This window comes from Peromyscus californicus, unplaced genomic scaffold (genome assembly GCF_007827085.1).
Source record: "Peromyscus californicus insignis strain IS unplaced genomic scaffold, ASM782708v3 Scaffold_2__1_contigs__length_46816999, whole genome shotgun sequence".
Taxonomy (NCBI): domain Eukaryota; kingdom Metazoa; phylum Chordata; class Mammalia; order Rodentia; family Cricetidae; genus Peromyscus; species Peromyscus californicus.
Window position 1 is genome coordinate 30,845,175 of NW_026294540.1, and position 22,742 is coordinate 30,867,916.

The following is a 22,742-nucleotide window of genomic DNA, read 5'->3' on the forward strand; positions in this document are numbered from 1 at the left end:
TCCTGAGTTCTGGGATTAAAGAACCCACCTGGTTTTCTTTGCTATTTTTTGCCTTTCTGTTTCTCAATCTTTCAAGATGTCCTCCTGCCCTCCCTCTTCGGTTTTTCGAGACAGGGTTTCTCTGTGTAACAGCCCTGGCTGTCCTGGAGCTCACTCTGTAGACCAGGCTGGCCTCCAACTCACAGAGAGCCACCTGCCCCTGCCTCCTGAATGCTAGGATTAAGAGCGTGCACCACCACCGCCCAGCTCAGAGATGTCTAGGATTTCTAACCCTTCACTGTCGTTTTTGAAGTTGGCTGTCATTCATCCATAGAATATATGTAATGTACACACACATTCTCCCCCCCCCCCCCAAGTAGTCCAGGCTGGTCTCAACTCGATATGTCTGTGAGGGCAACCTTCAGCTTCTAATCTTCCTGCCTCTATCTTCAGAGAGTGCTGGGATTACAGGTGTGTGCTCCCACAGCCAATTCTGGGGCTAGAACTTGGGTCTTCCCGAATGTTAGGCAAGCACTCTACTCAGCCCTGTTATTGTTGCTGATGTCATCATAGCATCCCGTTCTTTCATGGCTGTGTTAGCTCTCGAGACTTGGATGGTAGTGACTGTGTGTGTGTGTGTGTGTGTGTTTTTCTTTTTTCTTTTTTGGCTGGCTTCGAACTCACAAAGATCCGCCTGGCTCTGCCTCTGGGATTAAAAGCGTGTGCCACCATCGCCTGGCTGTGACTGTATTTTTTTGTGAGGTTTCCTTTTTCCTGCATTTTCTCTGTACCCTCTAGGTCTTTTGTCCTCTCTCGTCTTCTGGTTGGAAATGTGTAGTTATCTGTCTTGGAAGTCTCACTGCTTGGGAGGTAGAAGCAGGAGGGTCAGGAAAGAATTCAGGTCTAGTCTTAGGTCTGTATCAAGTTTTCGGGCAGCCTGGACTACATGAGAATGTGTCTGAAAAATACGGACAGGTTAGAGCCCTTGCTACTTAAGCGTGAGGACCAGAGTTCGGATCCCAACACCCACTTGAAAAGCTGGGCAGGGCTGTGCCTGAGCTTCCGTTAGTTGGAGTGCTTTGGGGCGTGGAGACAGACGGTTTCTGGGCTTGCTGGCCTCCAGCCTCGCTCCAGGTTCAATGAGGGAGCGCTGGAGAGTGAGAGGAGAGGCCACCCAACCCATGCTATCTCTGTAAAAAGATACCCCCCCACCCATGGTTGTTTTGAGACAGTTGTTGCTGTGTGGCTGACCTTGAGGTCTACCCCTCTGCCTCAGCCTTCTCCCCCAAGTGCGTGGATCACAGGGCCAGGCATATCTGGTACAGGCTTTAGCTGCTTTTCTTTTTGGCCTTGTATGACTCAGAAGTGAGAGTACGCTAGATGCTTTGGTGCCTGGGTTTCCGCCTGGCTCTGCCTCTGCCTAAACCCAACCTTGAGAATGTCTGTCTTTTTATAAGTTAATTCACTAATTTAACCATTGTTATTATTTGAGATAAGGTCTCTGACACACTTGTGTAGCCCTCTGTAGGTGAGGCTGTAGGTGAGGCTGGCCTTGAGCATCCTGCTTTCACCTGGAACTCCTGCCTCAGCCTTGGGCATGGAGGTGGGCAGAACCCCTCCCCCCCCCATGAATTCCAGCCTTTTATAGTTTCATCTTTGTCAGCAAGGGCTTGTGGGAGACTCTAAATTCTTCCATGAAAACAGCTCCTCAGGTATGGCAGACAGCCGTGGCCTTTACTGGGCTTTCCATATGCCATGTTCTATCCCCCGCAGGGCAAACAAAACAAAACAAACCCTGCCCAATCAGCTGTGGTCTTAAGCACCTCCCTGCCCCCTGGGTTTTAGAGATGCCAGGGCCTCCAAGTTGGGAGGACCAGAAATATTCTAATTTGATTGCCTTGTCTATTTGTTTTGAGACAGCATCTCACTCAGCTCCTACTGGCCTCCAAGTTCTTGGGATCAGCTGTCCAAGTGCAGAGATCAGGGACATGCACCATCATACCTTGGTGGTTTTTTGTTTGTTTGTTTTTGTTTGTTTGATTTGGTTCTGGGAATGGAACACGGATGCTATATCAGCATTCTGCCACTGTGCTACATCCCTGCCTTTGTGTGTTTGTTTGTGTGTGTTGGTGTTTATTCAGAGGCAGGGTGTTAGTGTCCCAGGTTGACCTGGGCTTTCTCTGTGTAGCTACGTAGGATGGTCTTGTTGCAACCTGGGGTGCTAGGGTAGGGTTATGTGTGCCACCAAGCCTGGTTTATGGGATGCTGGATTAGGCTAGAGTCACACCCCCCTAGCCTTTTGTGTGTGTGTTTGTATTTTCGAGCATGTACACGTGTGTGTGTGTGTGTGTGTGTGTGTGTGTGTGTGTGTGTGTGTGTGTGAGAAACTGGGCAATTGCAAAGTGTGTGTGCATGCATATGTGTACGTGTATGTGTAAAAACGTGGGCAAGAAAGAAGTGTGTGTAGAGGTCAGACAACTTGGGACATGGGCATTTGTTTTTTTTCCTTCCATGATGTGGGTCCCAGGGATCAAACTCAGATCATCAGGCTTGGCGGCAAGCTCCTCTACTTACTGAGCCATCTTGTCAACCCACAGAAGGAATTCTTAACTCTAAAGTTGTGCTACAGCTTCTGGTATGATGCCTCACTCTGAACCTACCGCTTTAGAAGTTCATCCACTCCCAAACTCTTTCACTCCTGAGGCTGGCGTGGTCCTTAGGGGATGCATTCTTTCCATAAGGAAGTCCCTCTGTAATTACCTGCTGATTGTGACCTGTCTGGAGCCTGCAGGCTTAAGCTGAGTGGACCTATTTGCATATTTTGGAGCCTTTGATACTCTTTTTATTTAAATTTTAAGCATCTAATTTTTGGGGTAAAATATCTCGTGTGTGTGTGTGTGTGTGTGTGTGTGTGTGTGTGTGTGTGTGTTTTGAGACAAAGCCTGGGCACCCCAGGGAGGATTGATTTGATTTTGTGATTGATTTGATTGATTGTTTGATTTTGTGATGGTTGAGGGGCTTGGATTTGGGGGGAGGCTGGAGGTCCCGTAGTAGGGTTTGAGTTTGAGAGGCAGGTAGGGTAGGGAGGCAGGGATGGGCTTTAAGTCCCTGGGACTAGCCTTTAGGCTCTCCTCCTAGGGTGGGGCTGGTTTTTTTAAAATTGGCTTTGCCTTAGCTCCATTCCTTCAGCCCAGAGGAGGTAGCAGCCACAAGTCCCCAGCCACTGCACCCAGAGAGCGCAGGGGAAGCCGCCACATCTGCCTCCCCAGCAGCTGCTGTCACCTGGTAAGTGCCAGAATGCCAGGGATGGGAGAGTTTCAGGGTCTTGCTTTCGAAACGCCCTTGATTATTTTGCAGGAGTGGGAAGGCGCAGAGAGGTTGGGTTGCCTGCCTAGGAGCCCACAGCTGGCAAGGGAAGCCTACAGAAGCCAGGCTTTAGCTGTCGCTGGGAAGCTGGGGATGGTGGGGGCAGGGCTTGGTGAGAGGCATTTTTCTTACTAGAGTTACTTAAAAAAAAAAATGACTTCTTATTTATTTGCGTGGATGTGGGACGGTGTATGTGTGCTAAGGTGCACACAAGGAGGTCAGAGGACAGTTTTCAGGAGTCAGTTCTCTCCTTCCAGCATGTGGATCCCAGGCATCGAACTTAGTCATCAGACCTGGCAGCAAGCCCTTTATCCACTGAGCCATCTTGCCAGCTGGTGCGTGTGCTGTGTGTGTGTGTGTGTGTGTGTGTGTGTGTGTGTGTGTGTGTGTGTGTGTGTGGTGGGGGAATGGTTGGGCATGCGGGCTTGCCTGCCGTGGCTTGAGTATGGAGGACACCTTTTGGGAATTGGTTCTCTTTTCGTTGTTGCATCATCCAGGGCTCGAACTCTGGACATCCGGCTTGCTCAGTGAGCACAATTACCCACCACACCATCTCATTCATCGAGACTCAACTTTTATTCATTTACTTGCCTTGCTTTTTTGGTAAATTATATCCATGTCAGAGTTCATGGGAATTAGTCAAAATAGAAAATATCCCAGGCTTCTGAAAGTTCAGATTAGTTACTGGCCGCACGCACCCTTTGTACCCCTTCCTTTCGCGCATTCCCGCACCCATAGTCCCTTCATAAGGAACAGCATATGCTCTACCGCTGAGAGTCCACCCCTCTCATTTCATTATGCGGCAGCGGCTAAGGCTGGCCTTGAACTCGCTCTGTAGCCCAGGCAGACTGAACGTGTGATCCTCCTGCCTCACCTTCCCAAGTGCTGGGGTAACAGGCTTGTGTTTTTACCCTCTTTCTCCCTCCCTCTGTCCCTCCCTATTTTTAATTCTAACTGCACAGTTCAATGCATTTATACTGTACAGCTGTCCTTGTCCCCTGACTTCCTTTCTCCCTCCCCCATCCCCTGGGACCTACCCTTCAGCTTCCTCTTTCAGTGAATTGGTAGTTCTGGGTTCCTTATCACCATGTCCCTCAGACAGCATTTACCCTTTTGTTTGAATAGGTTTTTCTTCCTTTTTAAAGGCAGAATAATATTCCACTGCATAGACATGCCACAAATTTGTTTACCCATTCGCCCACTGCAGAACTCTTGGGCTATTTTTGTCTGGGCTCTTTGAGAACACTGCTGTAATGCTTCTGGTGTGCAGATAACTGTTCATATGCCTGCCAGGGGTTAGCTTTACAGGACTGAGCCTCCAAATCTGGCTTACATTTTTTTATTTCCCCTTTAAGACAGGGTCTCTAGCCCAGGTTGGCCTTGTACTGGCTGGGTAGCCAAAGGTGATCCTATGAACTAATCCTGTCCCCACCTTCCAAGTGCTGGGATCATAGGCAAACACCTTGTCTAGCATTGTTTTTGGTTTTTTGCTTTTGTTTATTGAGACAGGGTCTTACCATGTAGCCGGAGCTGCCTTGTAACATCCAGGATTATAGGAGAGCATCCATACACACAGCTTGAATAGCGTGGCTTTAGGAGTCCAAGCCTGCTTCCTAATCCATGGAAAGGACTAGAACTACTGTGGCCAGTTTCCCTGATGCTTTTGGAAGCAGCATGGGGCAGGGCCTGTAAACAGGGAAGTGAGGCATGTGGACAGACTGATTACCCCATAAGCTGGAGATGTTTGGGAAAGGGGCAGGGAAGGGTGGGCCTCATTCTGTGTGTCTGTGTCATGTGAATCCTTTCCGGTGTCTAACAGGTTGGATTCCCAACTGCTGTGCCAAGGCCCTTAGGTGCCAAGTCCCAGGTATAGCCTTGGGAAGCCCTTTCCTTCTCCAGTGGGTGGTTTCCAGGGTGCCCAGTGCACCCAGACAATCTGAATATGGCCTGTGGACTGACTGACTCTCTCTCTCTCTGTCTCTCTGTCTCTGTCTCTCTGTCTCTCTCACCCTCCCTCCTTCCTTCCTTTCTCTTTCTTTCTTTCTTTCTTTCTTTCTTTCTTTCTTTCTTTCTTTCTTTCTTTCTTTCTTTCTTTCTTTCTTTCTTTCTTTCTTTCTTTCTTTCTTTCTTTCTTTCTTTCTTTCTTTCTTTCTTTTTTTTTTTTGTGGTTCCTAGAACTTGCTCTGTAGACCAGGCTAGCTTCTTAATTCAGAGATCCACTTGCCTCTGCCTCCCGAGCACTGGGATTAAAGGTGTGCGCCACCACCGTTACTGAATTTTCTTACATGTTCATACCCTCTTAACTTGTAAGAGTAGACAGAGTGAGAAATGAGCAATGATGATTGATTGCACAATAGAATAGTCAGAGTTGGGAATGGGGCACCTTTTGGTAGGTGCTTGACTAAAGTGCTGGAAGCCCTGGGTTTTCCCAGCAATGCAGCAACCAGGCATGGTGGTGCACACTGAAATCCCACCACTCAGGAGGTGGAGGCAGGGGATCAGGAGTTCAAGGTCATCTCCTGCTACATGAGTAAGTTTAGGGTCAGCCTGGGCTACATGAGACCCTGTCTCAAAAATAAAAAATGGGGCTGGGGAAATGGCTCAGGAGACAAGAGCATTTATTGCTCTTGCAGAGAACCTGAGTTTGGTTCCCGGTAGCCACAGTGGGTAACTCACCTGTAGCTCGGAAGGCTCTGTCACTCGTGTGTACATACCCACATGCACACATGCATACATAATTCAAACAATAAGTATTTAAGAAGACAATTATAATAAGTACACTCAGAAAGAAAAGTTTCGTTTTCATTCACTGTGTGTGGACGTCTGTGTGCCATCATGCCCTCCTGAAGGCCAGAGGACAACTTAGAGAGGTTCTTCCCCTCTGCCGTTTGGGTGCTGGGGATTGAACTCAGGTTGTCAGCTTGTTGGCAAGCTCCCTTGCGTGCTGAGCCATCTTGCTGGCCCACAAGTACACTTTAATACAAGTAGCGTGACTGTGGTTGCTCATAACAATACCTATTACTTATTTATTTATTCAAGATGGACTTACTATATATCCCAGGCTGACTTCAAAATTGATCCTTCTGCCTCCAGAGTGCTCGGGTCACAGGTGGACATTGCCAAGCAATCTTATGTTGTTTTCACACCCCTCCCACCTCTTCCTGAGATGGTTTCATGGAGCCCAGGCTAGCCTAGAACATGCTAGCTCTGTAGTCACTGATGACTTCGAACTTCTGATCCTCCTCCCTCCACCTTTGAAGGGCTGGGATCCTAGGTGTGGACTCTCCACCCTAATCCTTCTTTTGGGAATGACGTGAGACAGTTTATTTGACAAGATGAAGTGTTTGGAGTAATGTACGGGCACTGGAGGGGTGCAGGTGATGAGTGTTAAAGGCAGCACTGGGGCTTGAATGCATTGGGAAGAGATGCTTCACTTACGGGCAGAATAGATCAGAAGGGTGCACGATTCCATTCCATCAAGGTATTCAGAATGCCATGGGATTTAAAACTTTACCAGTTGTTTATTTCTGGGATTTTTTTCATCTAGCACTTCTGCATTATGGTTGAAATCACGAATAGGGTCAACTTCAGGTTTCCTCATTCATCTGGATTTTATCCAGAGCACAGGCAGGATGCCACTGGCTCTCCAAGAGGCTTGTACCCCAGCCCCCACAGACAGTGCCCCCCTTACGAGGTGATAAGGAAATGTGGTGTCTGGATTTCCCCATCAGTCCCTGGCAATCCAGGCAAGCCACAGCAGCTTTGCTTTCTCCTTTGTAAGTGAGTGCATTGTGACTAACTCCTTCCGGGATGAGCCTGGGGTTACAGGAGCTGGTGAGCTATGTGCTTGGCACACAGCCTGGTGTGTAGGAAAATGACTCGGGAAAGTTGAAAGTTTTATGAATGTCATTAAACCTTTTCACAAGAAACAGAGATACCCAAGCGGGCTCTCGTCCTGACTGTGAGCAAGTGGCACCCTTATTAACCCCAACTTCTGAAGATGTGTTTTTTTCTTGAAGAGCTGGGAATGGAACCCAGGGCTGCTTCATGCATAATATTCAGATGCTCTACACATTCAGCCCAGCCCATCCTTTTTTTCATTTGGTTTTTCAAGACAAGGTTTCTCTGGCTTGGCTGTGTATGTGTAGGCTGGAGAACAGCTTTGGGTGTCTGTCATTCCTCAGGAAGCTGTTCACTTCCTTTGAGGCAGGGTCTCTCTCAATGGCCTGGAGTAGGCTAGGCTGGTTGACTGAGCCCTAGGGATTTGCCTATCTCTACTTCCTTAGCCTTGGGATGACATGGGTGTGTCACTACATCTGACTTTGTGTGTGTGGTTTTTCAAGACAGGGTTTCTCTGTGTAATAGCCCTTGCTGTCCTGGAACTTACTCTGTAGACCAGGCTGGCCTCAAACTCACAGAGATCCACCTGCCTCTGCCTCCGAAGTGCTGGGATTAAAGGCGTGCGCCACCACCGCCCGGCGGTATGAGTCTTTTTAAAGTTATTTTATTGTTATTTTATGTTTATTTTGCCTGCATGTATGTCTCTTTACCATGTGGCCTACAGAGGCCAGGAAAAGGTGTTGGCTGTGAGCCACCATGTAGTTGCTGGGAACTGAACCCAGGTCCTCTGAAAGAGCAGTCAGTGCTCTTAACCACTGAGCCATCTTCCAGTCCACTGGTTTGAGTCTTAGTTTTTGTTTTGTTTTGTTTTGTTTTTTTAGACAGGGTTTCTCTATGTAGCCCTGACTGTCCTGAAACTCTGCTCTTAGACCAGACTTGCCCTGAACTCAAGAGATCTGCCTGCCTCTGCCTCCTGAGTGCTGGGTTATGGCATGCGCTGCTACCACTGATTTGAGTCTTAATTTCTTTGTCTTCTTTTTTTTTAAAATGATTTCTTTAGTTTTATTTTGTGTACATTGGTGTTTTACCTGCATGTATGTCTGTGTGAGGGTGTCCAATCTCCTGGACCTGGAGTTACAGACAGTTGTGAACTGCCATGTGGTTGCTGGGGAACCCAGGTCTTTGGAAGAGCAGCCAGTGCTCTTAACCACTGAGCCATCTCTCCAGCCCCAAAATCTTAATTTCTTGCTTTCTTCTTCTTGGTTTGTTTGTTTTTTTTTTTTTTTTTTTTTTTTTTTTTTTTTGGTTTTTCGAGACAGGGTTTCTCTGTGTAGCTTTGCGCCTTTCCTAGAACTTGCTTTGGAGACCAGGCTGGCCTTGAACTCACAGAGATCCTCTTGCCTCTGCCTCCCAAGTGCTGGGACTAAAGACATGCGCTACCACTGCCCGGCAGTCTTAATTTCTTAATCTGAAATATGAGTAACAAGGTTCCTAGGCTCTAGGGCTTCAGGAGAGTGAGCAAGAATCTGGGAAGTGTCCTGAGGCATGTGGGCAAAAGACACCTGAGGTTTGGAGGTAGAGAAGGGCTTGCGGGCTCCCCTCCCCCCAACTCCCTAAGACAGAGTTTCTCTGTGTAATCCTTGCTGTCCTGGAACTCACTCTGTAGACCAGGCTGGCCTTGAACTCACAGAGATCCACCTGCCTCTGCTTCCCGAGTGCTGGATTAAAGGCGTGCGCCACCACCGCCTGGCAGAAGTGCTTGGGATTTTGATGCCACTTTGAATGTTCTGATCTTGGAAGCTAAGCAACTTGGGACCTGGCTAATGCTTGGATGGGATAAGTACCTGGGTCTTTGGTGGATATGACAGTCATAAGCCTGAGGGTGTGATTGATATCCAGCACCCTTGTGAAAAAACAGAAGAGGTATCACCTGCCTGGAATTCAGGTGCTGGGGAGCCTGAGACAGGGGGATCCCTCAGGATCACTGACCAGCCATTCTAACCAAATCAGAGGCCCCAGTCCAGGGAGAGACCCTGTCATAAAAAATAAGATGAAAAGTGACTGAGGAAGACATCTGAGGTCAGCTTTAGGATCTGTATGCACGGACACACACACACACACACACACACACACACACACACACACTCTACACAATTCAAAGATAGTGTGTCAATAACTTATAACCACTCCTCATCTGAGGAAGGATAAACTATGTGTGGGTAGGGCAAGTGGACCCCCTCAAACCCTGACCTTGGAGAAGTCACTTGTGGCAACAGCTGGCACTACATGGCACCCCGTGGTAGACAGAGCTCCAATCATGTTGCAGAAGAAGCTTCTTAAATCTTTCCGTACATCAACCTCGGCTGTGCAAGCATGGGAGCCCGACTTCAAATCCTGGCACCCACGTTAACAGCTGGGGAGACGTGCATATGCTGAATGAATGTGAGTATATATACACACAGTGAGCCTGGGAGCTAGCACGTGGCCCTTGCTCACCCTAGGAATCCCACTTTGTCCCAGTTCTTCCCCATGGAGACTGACTTTCCACATCCACTCCTTCCGCTTCTAGCTGGGAAAAACCTTCAGCTTAGAACATTGCTGAATTAAATCTAAATTAATTGAGATTTAATAAAATAAAACAGTTCTTCAGTCTCAGTAGCTGCATTTCAGATGCTCAGGCGTGACATGTGGTCAGAGGCTACCACATCCCACAGCACAGTGTCTGCTAGGCCCTGGTCCTCTCGGTGTTGCTGTGCATCGTTTATTTACCCAGTCCTGTACCTGACAGACCCAGCTATGCTTGTGGCTTTGATGATGATGTCAGGCAGGGTGATGAGGCTGGTGGTCCTAGTGTATCTGTTCTGTAGGAGCTATTTAAAGTCCCGTGAATGGGACCCAAGACCTTGATCATGGTAAGTGGGTGCTATGCCACTGAGTCATACCCCAGCCCCTCACTGGGGGATTCTAGGCAGGGGCTCTATCACTGAGCCAACCTTCCCAGCTCTTTATATCTTTTATTGAGACAGTTAGAGCAGCCCTGGCTAGCCTTTGTCCACTCTAGTGCAGAGTGGCTTTGAACTTTCCGTCCTCTTGCCTCAGCCTCCTGAGTAGCTCCAGTGACTGTCCCGTGCCACCATTCCTGGTTTTGCGCCTGCTTTAGGATTGCAGCTCCATGCTCAGAGGGCATCACTGGCTTGCCTGGTCACTGGGAACTCCCCTCCCACCAGCTGTCCTTATTCCCAGCTTGGGAGGCACTAGTTGGGGCCCCTTGGATCCCTGACGGTGACAGGAGCCGTTGGTGGCATCCGGGCCCCAACGCTTCTGGGTTTTGCTTGCTGGGTTTCACAAGCCCAGGCAGGGGAAGGCCTGGGCCCTGCACTTCCGCACAGCCGGGGCAGGAAGAACTGGCGGCTGATGTAAGCCTTTGCGCAAACCCCTGGCGACTGGCTTCCGGAGCCTTCTACCCGCCATCTGCCACATCAGGGAGGAAGCCTAGGGCTTGGCAGGGCCCAGAGGCCCTATTTCCCCGGGACTCAGGCAGCATGGATGTACTGACCAGCCACAAGGGCCCTTGGGCCGCAGGAGTTTGCGCTGGACTCTGGGCTGCAGGAGTTGGCCGCAGTGACGGTGGCTGGACATAGACCATGGTAACAGGCATGTGGTCAGAGGGTGTGTGCTGTCTCTAGCTACCGCTGTCCCTACTCGGGGGGTAATTAATGAGGAAGCCCTGCCTTTGGCTAACTCAGTTTTCCTGTGTCTACCCCAAAGGGCCTGGGGGTATATTTTGGGATCTTTCCCCGTTTGAGAGGTGGTCAGTGGGCACTTGTATACAGGGCTTGCATGGGAGGGCTGTTGGGGGCACAGAAGCTGGAATGTGTATACACATGGGTGGAGTCTGTGATTTCCCTGTGGCTTAGACCAGGGGCCCCCCGGCATCTGAGCCACACGCATCCTGTCTGTGTGTCCAATGTAATGTTACTTGCATGTGTTGTTGCAAACAGTGCCTACCTCTCAGGGACTAGAGAAGGCCCTGTGTGTTTACACGAAGTCCTCCTCTGGGGACTGGCCAGGATGGGCACCTGGCGGGTGCTTGGTTAGGGTGCTGGGCCTAGTTATGTGTTCAGGGCTCGCTGCCTGTCTTGTGGGGTGTATTGGGGAGAGCTTGAAATCTCCCACGGAACATCTGGCCTATTTACTATTATTGTTCCTAAAACTATCATATCTATTATACAGTTCTTGTTAAATGCATGCCTCCCACCTGGTTTTTTTTTTTTTGGTTTTTCGAGACAGGGTTTCTCTTTGTAGCTTTGCGCCTTTCCTGGAACTCGCTTTGGAGACCAGGCTGGCCTCGAACTCACAGAGATCCGCCTGGCTCTGCCTCCCAAGTGCTGGGATTAAAGGCGTGCGCCACCACCGCCCGGCTGGTTTTTGTTTTTTTAAATAGGTTTTTTTTTTTTTTGGTAGTGCTGAAGATTGAACCTAGGTCCTCATGCATACTAGACAAACACTCTACGTTACTTCCCCAGACCGAGGATGGGTATATTAGACAGGGTCTCATCCTGTAGCCCAGACTACCTGGAATCTGCTACATAGCTCAGGCTGGCCTTGGGTTACCTCAGTCGATAACCGATGGGAACTATCATTGGCAGGCTCCATCTTTTTAAAAACTTTTCTCTTTGAGACAAGGGCTTACTGTGTAGCCCAGGCTAGCTTGGAACTTGCCATCCTTCTGCCTCAGCTCACAGGGGCTGGAATTGTACATGTATGTCACCATTCCTGACTTGCTGTTTTCCTCTCACCTTGTGATGGTTCCACATGTCACACCTCTCAGGTTGGGCTCTGAAATGTACCTCTGGGTGTCACTACTCTTTGGCCATGCCAAGACCTTTCCTCTTTGGGCGTCCACTTCTCCACCAGTTACATGGGCACTGTAAGTGTCTAGTGATTGTCCAGTTACAATCACTGGACACTCAGGCTTCTGCACATCATGGGTGACTGTGGGGTCCTTGGGGACGTTGGTGTCCTGTGCTGAGGTCAGAACATGAGCTCCTTCTCCAGTAACCATTGTCTTCCTTACACTCTGTGGGTCGCCTGGGTGGTCGCTGGGGGCCCCCTACTCCCATTCCAGACTGAACTCAGGCTTACATCTGCAGCCAGAGTAGTAAAGCTATTCTGTGTGTGTGTGTGTGTGTGTGTGTGTGTGTGTGTGCGCTCAGGGGAAGTCTAGCTGTCTTCCTTGGTTGCTATGGTGATTGGGCCCATAGGGTGTGGCCCGGGCTGGGTAAGGGGTGCCTTTTGATCTCTCTGGCAGTGAAGGATTCATGCAGTGAGGGGGGGCCTTGGTATGGTGGGCCAGGTGGTTTACTGGTTTGCTGGGTGCCTGACAGGGAACCCCCCCCCCCTTTTCTCTGCAGGCGAGGCCTTCTTGGGCAGCTTTGTGGCCAGCAGGATGGGGCCCTCGGCCTCGTCTCAGGGGAGCCCAGTATCCCTGCCCTCTGACCTCTCCTTCCGCTCCCCCACCCCCAGCAACCTGCCTATGGTGCAGCTGTGGGCTGCCCGAGCCCATGAAGGTAAGGAGTGGGCCAGATGGGAGGGGCTGAGGGCTGCTGGGCCACTGTCTCAACCATGATAGTAGCAATTTTATGTCCCCAACACCATTCTCAACAACTTTCTCACAGTGGCCTTAGTTTCCCCCTCTAGTACTCAGTGCTTATCTTGTTACCACAGGGCCTTTGCACAAGCTATTTACGCCTCTGCTTGCAGCCTCTCACCCCAGCCCACTGGCTCCTCCTTCATGGGCTGCTTAAGCAGTCACTCCTCTCCCTGCTGTTTTGTAGTAGAAGACAAAAGGTTTAACCTGTGTGGTTATTCCCAGGTGGTGTGCGTTTTGAGGTCAGGGGCTGGTGTTTATTCAGTGAGAACTATCCCCGCCCCCACATTTGCTCCCACCTCATGCCCCAGCTATTGAGGGGAGCCTCAGACCTATGTATTCTGTGCTTTTTTTTTTTTTTTTGGCAGTGCTGGGAATTGAATAAATCTAAGGCCCCATGCATGGGAGGCATGCCTCCTCCACCTCTGGCTCTGGATTTGGGGTATTGCTTGGTTGAGGTTAGGGCCCTCTATGTCTTGTGGACCCTGTGGGCTCCCCTAGAATCTGGGATACTGTAGTTCTGGGAGGCCCCTGTTGCCTGCTTTAGGCTGTCTTGGCCATTCCCTGTTTCCTGGGGTTGGAGACAGAATGAATGCCCACCAGCATGGGGTTGTGGGCTGCTGAATTTTGCTCAGTGGTGGCTGGAAGTGTCCCTGTCAGGCATGACAGCGTGGTCCTTCCTGTACAGAGGAGGTCACTAAGGCTGTTCTTCCTGGGCCTTTTGAGATAGGCACCTGAGTCCAGGAACGAGTATATATGTCTTGCAGGGAAGGGCTGTATCCCCTCTGCCAGGTGTTTGCCATGGTCTGGGATAATGGATGCTTGTGTGGGCTGGTGTTCTGAGTCCCTTCCACTGAGTTCAGCCTGGGTGAGTGGTGAGCAGAGGCTTGGCGCAGGTCACCTCTCCTGTGTCACCAGTTCAGTCCTCAGTCCTTCCTGAGATGCTGATAGCAAACACATATGCCACTGACGTGACCTGGTCCTGGGGCTGCGTTTTCGGGCCCGCTCCATCCTCTGCAGCGGTCTGGGAAAGGGACTGAGGTACCCATCTTGCAATATGAAAGCAGAGGGACCCGCTGCAAGCAGCTTGAGCACTGGTTCATGTTTATCTGCGATGCTGTAGACCGCCAGTCTGATTTGTTTTGCGGCTTGTGTTGTGGGTTGCCTTGTCTTGTTTAGTTTTCAAGACAGAGTCTTACTATGTAGTGCTGGCTGGCCTAGAATTCATTGTGTCAACCAGAATGGTCTTGAATTTGATGCAATCCTCCTGCCTCTGCTTTTCAAGTATTGGAATTACAGGTGTGAAGCCACCACTCTGGACAACCCCCTTTTATTTATTTATTTATTTATTTTGTTTGTTTGTTTATTTTGAGACAAGGGGTCTTTCTTACTGTGTAGCCCAGGCTGGCCTCGAACTCACAGAGATTCACCTGCCTCTGCCTCTGCTGGATTAAAGGCATGCGCCACCAAGTGCTCGGCTATCTGGTGGTCTTTAATGTATCAGGTGATGTGGAAAAAAGACGTCAGCCATGCCTTGCATCCCTAACCTCAGACAGACCGAAGACTAGGTCCAGGGATACTGTCCCTTGTTGCTCTCCAGTAGGACCCCAGCCCCAGGCAGGACGTAAGAAGTTTGCCTGGCCCCTCAGTGCCCGTCTTTCTGGCCCCTCATGCCCGTCTTTCATCCCTGCTTGCTCTTCGTTGTCTGCGTTTGATACCTGTCACCACCCTTTCTGAAGTCACACCACTTTCCCCTTGGGCTTCACTGTAGGAGCCCTTTCAGGGGACTTAAGAGGTCTTCCTTGCAAGACGGGGCAGCTAGAGATGCCTGGCTTCTGTGTTCAGAGAAGGCAAACAGTCAGTTCTGAGGCACACAGCAGAGGCCGGTGAAATCCATTCATCCAGGGTCCATACTCTACTGAGGTCTGGGCTGTAGGGTCCAGGCACTTCAGTTCAAAGCCGGGTTTAGCTACAATGTGATCTCTTAGATATCGGTCTATACTGTGAGTCTGTTTTGTTTTGTTTTGCGTTGTGTTTAATGTAAAATGAGATGATAAGTGTGTGGTCCTCTCAAGGTTGCTTTTGAGGTTTAAAATGAGAATCATGGCTTCCGAGTCTCCTCTGGGTTGGGTCCATTCTGATTTTGATTCTGGGGTATTTGAACTTGCATCCAAGCCCTTGTGGGTTTCCTGGGCCTCAAGGAAGGCTTGAGGTGGCAGGGTTTGGAGTGGGACAATGGCCACCCTGCGAACTGGTGTTAACCGCTCAGCTTCTTGTACCAGGGAGCTGACAGGCCACTGTGGTTTTTTTCCAAGGAAAAGAAAATGCTAGAAGGAAGTTCCCTGTGGGGAAAGTGTGACTGACTGGTCTAGACCTCTCTGTCTTCTCTCCTTAGGCTTCTCCCACCTGCCCAGTGGGCTGTACCCATCCTACCTCCACCTGAACCACCTGGAGCCCCCCAGCAGTGGGAGCCCCCTCCTCAGTCAGCTGGGTCAGCCCAGCATCTTCGATACCCAGAAAGGTTAGGAGCAGGAGAGGGTGGGGCTGTTGCCTGGTAGGGAGGGTGTGGCGGAGTGATTCCCTGGGGTTTCTCTGGGGGTGTTCTCTGCAGGATTCCAAATATCTTCCATGTTGTTTCCTTGGGGGGTCCCTAGGATGGAGCCCAGGGCCTTGCAGGTGCTAGGAAAAGGCTCTACCACTGAACTGCAATCCCCCTCCCCCAGCCTCTTCACGAGTATTTACTTTTCTTTTATTGACATAGGGTTTCTAGGTAGCCCTGGCTGTCCTGGAACTCACCATGTAGACCAGGCTGGCCTTGAACTCACAGAGATCCACTTGTCTCGGCCTCCCAAGTGTTGGGATTAAAGACGTTTACCACCATACCTGACCTTCAGCTATATTTTCTTTTCCCTCTTTCCTCCCCCCCTTTTTTTTTTCTTAGACACGGTTTCTCTGTGTAGCTCTGGCTGTCCTAGAACTCACTCTGTAGACCATGCTGGTCTTGAACTCACAGAGATCCACCTGCCTCTGCCTCTTTTTTTTTTTTTTTTTTTTTTTTTTTTTTTTTTTTGGTCTTTTGAGACAGGGTTTCTCTGTGTAGCTTTGCGCCTTTCCTGAATCTCGCTCTGTAGCCCATGCTGGCCTCAAACTCACAGAGATCCTCCTGGCTCTGCCTCTTGAGTGCTGGGATTAAAGGCGTGCGCCACCACCGCCTGGCTTTTCCTTTCCTTTTTTAAACTAATAATTGAATCATTTCCTTCCTTCCTTCCTTCCTTCCTTCCTTCCTTCCTTCCTTTCTTTCTTTCTTTCTTTCTTTCTTTCTTTCTTTCTTTCTTTCTTTCTTTCTTTCTTTCTTTCTTTCTTTCTCAGAGGACAATTTGGAATTCTTTCCTTCTACCACACTGGCCGGAGATCAAACTCAGCTCCTCAGGCTTGAGAGCAGACACTGTAACATGCTAAGCCATCTTGCAGTCTCTCCTTCATTCCTTCCTTTCCCTCCCTGCCTTCTCTTTTCTCTCCCCACCCCTCCCTTCTCTCTCTTTCCTCGTGCAGCCTATAGTGGCCTAGACCTTGCTCCATAGCTCTGGATGCCTTTAAACTTAACATCCACCTGCTTTTACCGCTTTGAATGCTGGAATTACAGGTGTCGGCCTCAAGGTGCCTTTTTGAGACACAGTCCCAAAGTCCCCTCACTGTCACTGTGTCACCCACAGCCTTTTAATACGCCCTGGATAGCTCTGAAAGCAGCCTTTGGCTTACTCCCTTCACAATGAGGAAACAAGCCGGGGAGGATGGGATGGCTAAAGTCAAGTTTTTACTCATTTTCCAGCCGTGCCTGGCCCTTCCCTCGGAAAGACCAGGTCCCTACACATTGTCTCTTTGGGGTGCCATGCACCCTTGGGTGAGGAGTGGGTAATTATTCTAGTTCACTGTGTCCTTTTCTCCCTAGATGGCTTCTACCTGCCTGCGCCTGGGACCTTGCACTCTCATGCACCCTCGGCCAGAACCCCCAGTGGCCACTCCTCAGGTGGTCCAGCCAAAGGCTCCTCCCGGGAAGGTGCAGGGAAGGATCGCTCAGGCCGTGGTGGAGACCCCCCTCCGTTGTTTGGCAAGAAAGACCCTCGGGCACGTGAGGAGGTATCCGTGCCCCGTGGCGTGGTGGACTTAACCCAGGAGGCCCGAGCTGAGGGCCGCCAGGACCGTGGGCCCTCACGCCTGGCCGAGCGTCTGTCACCCTTCTTGGCAGAGGCCAAAGCCAAGGGTGCTTTGCAGCCGTCCACCTTGAGCCTGTGCAATGGCGCGGTGGACGCAGGGCTGGTGGCCGAGTTGGGCCGTGGAGGTGCCAAGGAGGTGGCCAGGCAGGAGGAGAGTGCTCGGCTGCTGCGGCGGGCTGAAGCTCTGCTGCCCACGGCGAGGCCGTGTGGGTCCCCACTGCCACCGCCGCCACCGCTGCCTCCCAAGGGTCCCCCTGCACCCCCTTCCTCGACACCAGCTAGTGTCTACACCGTGTTCCGTGAACCAGGCCGTGAGCACCGCGTGGTGGCACCCACCTTTGTGCCTTCTGTGGAGGCCTTTGATGAGCGTGTGGGACCCATCCAGATAGCATCTCAGGCTCGTGATGCCAGGGCCAGGGAGCGTGAGCCAGGCCGTCCTGGCGTCCTGCAAGGTCCCCCTGGATCTCCACGGCTGGAGCGACCAGAGGTCCTGCGGGAGAAGAGTTCTGTCATCCGTTCCCTCAAGCGTCCACCTCCATCCGATGGACCTCCAGCCCGATCCTCTCGGTCCTCCCCGGATGCCCGCGCCTACCTGCCCCCCAAGGAACTACTCAAGCCTGAGGCTGATCCGAGGCCTTGTGAGCGTGCACCACGAGGCTCTAGCTCCTCTGCTGCCCAGCAGGCTGCTAAGTTCTTTGGCCTGGAACCATCCCGACTTCCCGGGCCAGAGCACAAGTGGAAACCTTTTGAGCTGGGCAACTTTGCCACCACGCAGATGGCTGTCCTAGCTGCCCAGCACCACCATGCCAGCCGAGCTGAAGAGGAAGCAGCTGTCGCCACAGCATCCAAAAAGGCCTACCTAGACCCAGGGAGTACAATGCCCCGTGCCTCGGCCACCTGCGGCAGGCCTGGTGCTGACCTCCACTCCGCAGCCCATGGACCCGGAGAGGCCTCTGCTATGCAGAGCCTCATCAAATACAGTGGTAGCTTTGCTCGGGAGGCCGTGGCTGTGCGCCCTGGCGGCGGTGGGAAGAAGAGCCCCTTTGGAGGCCTGGGCACCATGAAACCTGAACCTACACCCACATCTGCAGCTCCCCCCAGAGCCCAGGCCCGACTTACACACTCTGGAGTTCCTGCAGCTGGAGGGGGCCGGCAGCTGAAACGGGACCCAGAGAGACCTGAGAGTGCCAAGACCTTTGGGCGGGAGGGCTCTGGTGCCCAGGGGGAGGCCGAAGTGAGACACCCGCCTGTGGGCATTGCTGTGGCTGTGGCGCGGCAGAAGGACAGCGGAAGCAGTAGCCGGCTGGGGCTGGTAGACCAGGAGCGCTCTTTGTCACTGAACAAAGGTAGGTGCTGGGTCCTGTTTTTGTTTTATTTTGGTGGTGGGAAGGTCAAACCTATAGGATCACTAATGCACAAGATAGGCAAGTACTGTGCCACTCTGTTATTTTTTTTGGGGGCGCGAGTCTTACATAGACTCCAGCTCACGTTGTAGCTAAGAATGATCTTGAACTTTTGACCCCTTTGCCTCCACTTCCTGAGTGCTGGGACCGGCGGCATGTGCACCCTGACCCTGGTCCATGCAAGGCTGGCATAGACCCCAGGGCTTGCTGCATGCTATGCAAGCAATCTAGCAAGTGACCCACACCTCCAGCCCCCATTTCTCGTTAAGTTGCCCAGACTTGAACTTGCTATGTAGCCTAGATAGGATTTGGATTTGTAGTAGTTGGCATTACACCAGGCCTAGCCCCACTCTTAAATTTTAATCTGTGGGTGTGGGTGTGGGTGTGGGTACAGGTGTTATGCGCAAGTGTGGAGGTCAGAAGACAACCTCAGGAGTTCCTTTCACAGTCTACTTTGAGATAGGCTCTCTTATGATGTTTACCTATTGTGTGTGTGTATGTGCGTGCATGCCCAGACACACACGTGAGTACACTGCACACATGGAGGTCAGAGGACAAGTTGTAAGAAATGGTTCTTCTTCCATGTGGGTTCTGGGGATGGAATTCAGGTCTTCGGGCTTGGCAGCAGGCGCCTTCACCTACTGAGTCACCTCACTGGCCCGAGACAGTTTCTATTGTGGGGCTTCAGAGACCAGGTTAACTGGCACCAGATCTTCTGTGGATTCTCGTTTTTCCACTTCCCAGCTTTACATGCTTCTGTGGGATCTGAACTCAGGTCCTCACACTTGTACTTTGTTTTTTCTGAGTCCTCTCCCCATTCCCTAATCCTTGGATCTGCTTGCCTCGATGTCTCACTTCTAGTTACCTGCCCTCCACCCTTTTTAAAAAACAAAAACAGGGCTTCATTGTGTGGCCCTGGTTAGCTTGGAACCTACTCTGTAGACCAGGCTGGCTTTGAACTCATAGAGATTCACCTGCCTCTGGAGTGCTGGGATTTAAGGCATGCACCATCCACCGCTCCTGGCTGGTTTCCTACTCTTTTTCTCCCAAGCCTCGCCCGTTCCCCAGTGCTGCTTGTCCATTGTGGCTGCTATTGAAACTTTGATTGCCTTTCCCATTATCCATATAGACGTGTAGAGTACAGGAGAGGAGAAGGAAGAAAAAGACCATTATGTTTTCCCAGCACCCCAAACACTTTCCTGGCTTTCCCTGAATTCATTTCCCCGTGCAATTTGTGTCTACCTGCAGAGTGGCTAGCGCGGCATAGTCTTGGTCTTAATGCGTTGTTCCTGCATCACAGTGTGGGTCGTTTCTCCCAAGATGGTGGACTCTTTACAAGTGTCATTTTTTTTTACAGTCTTTAATATTCCATGGGGAGCACATGCCAGCAGGTACCATAGTTAGGTTTCTGGTCCCCCGTGGGCATTTTAAGTTTTTGCCTGCTCTCTTTTGTGTCGAGAATGCTGTGTGGAATATTTTTGCACATAGTACCTCTGTGCTGTTTTGAGTCACTTTGTTATGTCCTGGAGATTTCTAAGTATAGACTAACCTTAAGCCTCCCGAGTCGGGGACGAGGGGGGGGGGGGGACGGGGAATAGAGCTGGGTGTCGCTTCATTCAGTGCCTCTGGTGCCCTGTCAACCATGGGGCTTGGAGCATAGTAGGTGTGAATGCTTGTGGATGGTAGAGACGGCTTCCTGACAGGCTTTAGTGAATCTTATTTAAGTGAAGAAATGTATGTGCATGCGTGTGAGTGTAGATCATGTGTGTGCTGGTGCCCAGAGATGTGAGAAGGGGCCACCATATCCCTTACGCTTGCTGAGCCGTCTCACCAATACCCTGGCTGCTGCTGGTTTTTTGTTTGTTTGTTTGTTTGTTTTTTAAATTATTTCTATCTGTGTGTGTGTGCGCGTGTGAAAATGTGAGTATGTGAGCATGTGTTTGCACATATGGAGGTCAGAGAACAACTTCCAAGTGTTGATTCTTTCCTTCCACTCCGGGTTCAAGGGATCAAATTCAGGTCATTAGGCTTTGTGAGGCAAACAGTTTTATCCTCTGGATCGTCTGTCTCCCTTAGCATTTTTTGCCATTTTTATTGATTGATTGATTGATTAATTGATTTGTGTGAGTATGTGTTTGGGTTTGTGTGAGTATGTGGGCATGTGTGTGCCAGGTTGCATGTTTTAAGGTCAGAGGACAATCTTGGGTGCCAGTCCTAGCCGTCTACCTTGTTTGAAGCAGGGTCTCTCGTTTGTTACTGTGTACACCAGGCTAGCTGGATTGTGGGCTTTTGCAGGGCCTTTCCAGTCTTCGTCTCCTACGTCACTGTAGGAGCTCTGACATAAGGTCAACTATGTCTTTTGGGGATCCAAACTTGTGTCTTCACACTTGCACGGGTGAGCACTGTATCTGTTGATCCACCTCCCCAGCCCCCCCCCCCTTTTTTTTGAAACAAGGTCTTGTTAATAGCTGAGACTAAGCCCAAACTAGCCTCAAACTTGTAACCCTCCTGCCTCAGTCTCCCTTACCGGTGTTTGCCACCATGTTGAACTCATTTTTGAGGTTGGATCTTCTTCCGGAACTTGGTAAGTTGGTCAATATTTTGTGTATTTTGGAGACCTATTTTCAGCATCTTTATTGAGCTCTGCACTCTGTTATCTAAGGGCAGAGCCTGCTGCTGTGCTAAGGGTCTGTGGTTCAGGCATTGAAACTGAGTGTGTCCTGGTGAGGGCTTGGCAGGCTGAGTGAAGGCCGGGAAAAGGTCATGTCCAGCTGGTTTGCCCTTGTGTGACATCTCAAGGCAGACATTGTCTCATGTCCCCAACTTTTTCTCTTGGACCACAGTCCAGGACCACCCACAAAGCTCCCTTTCTGCAGCTTCCAGACTACACACCCATAGCTGTACTGGGACCTTGTATATATATATCTCCTGACATGCTCTGGGTTCCATGGTCTTCATAAGTGTAGTCTTCTCTACGACCTCTCTCTTGGACTGATTTCAGTCCTATTTCTCAGACAAGCTAGCAAGGCCAGGTGTTCTGTGTCACTCTTATTTGTAATGCCTCTGTCATTCAGGTTTCAGGGCCTCACCCAGCCTCAGGGCTGGGGTACTGGGCCTGGGTCTTTCTCCTACCACTGTTTTTATTTTTGGAGATGGGGTTTACTGTGTAGCCTTGATGAGGAACTCATTATACACATCAGGATGGCCTTGAACTCACAGAGATCCTCCTGTACTACCACACCCAGCTTCTAGCAGTATCTTTACCACCCAGTGCTCCAGCTGGTCCATGCTTGTTTTCCTGGTAGAATATCCCATCCTGTGTTGACTGTCCCTAGCTAGTCCCTGGATGTCCTTATGTCTCTTGAGAACATCTGAGCCTTTGGACTTTGAATCAGGATGTGTCTACTGACTTTGAAATCTTCTGTCATAGAGGTCTAAGTGAATGATGCTTAGTGGATGTTTGCTGACTGAACGATCGTCTTGCTCTGGGCAGAGATACCTAGCCAAGGAAGCCAGTCCTCTGACGAGAAGGGGTGGTTGCAGCAGCACATGCTTATTCTGGGATGGTATGATAGTGAACAAGTCTTCTACCCTGAATAGGGTTCTGTGACATGGTAGGTTACTCCTCTTGTGTGTAGGGTGGCTTACGATTTAGTGTCCAAAATACCTGTGCCTGCATGGGTCATAAGTGTGTGTGTGCAAGAAGAGGATATGATTTGAGTTTGGGCTTGAGAAGTTGTTTGTCTCTGGTGCTTTCTTTTACTGATGGGAATGAAAACCACTGTCACATGTACACTACCTGCTTGCTAACTCAGCCATGCCCCGGCCCCTCACTGTCTAGGCAGGTGCTCTACCACTGAACCATACCCCAGCCCCTCACTGGGGGATTCTAGGCAGGTGCTCTACCACTGAGCCACACCCCAGCCCCTCACTGGGGGATTCTAGGCAGGTGCTCTACCACTGAGTCACACCCCAGCCCCTCACTGGGGGATTCTAGGCAGGTGCTCTACCACTGAGCCACACCCCAGCCCCTCACTGGGGGATTCTAGGCAGGTGCTCTACCACTGAGCCACACCCCAGCCCCTCACTGGGGGATTCTAGGCAGGTGCTCTACCACTGAGCCACACCCCAGCCCCTCACTGGGGGATTCTAGGTAGGTGCTCTACCACTGAGCCACACCCCAGCCCCTCACTGGATATTCTAGGCAGGTGCTCTACCACTGAGCCACACCCCAGCCCCTCACTGGATATTCTAGGCAGATGTTCTGTTGTTGAGTTCTCCTTTTCTGTT

At 50.7% G+C, this 22,742-nt stretch overlaps 1 protein-coding gene across 10 annotated transcripts in view; it reads left to right on the forward strand.

Moving 5' to 3' along the window:
- Tnrc18 (trinucleotide repeat containing 18) overlaps window positions 1-22,742 on the forward strand; it is a 112,400-nt gene that overhangs the window by 29,670 nt on the left and 59,988 nt on the right. For 7 of the 10 annotated variants that reach the window (XM_052754164.1, XM_052754165.1, XM_052754166.1 and 4 more), the window contains exons 3-5: window positions 12,600-12,755; window positions 15,231-15,356; window positions 16,785-18,395. In XM_052754164.1, the coding sequence (XP_052610124.1) occupies window positions 12,600-12,755; window positions 15,231-15,356; window positions 16,785-18,395 (1,893 nt within the window). The remainder of the gene's footprint in view (window positions 1-12,599; window positions 12,756-15,230; window positions 15,357-16,784; window positions 18,396-22,742) is intronic. The other 3 variants (XM_052754172.1, XM_052754170.1, XM_052754171.1) reach the window with 1 other exon arrangement.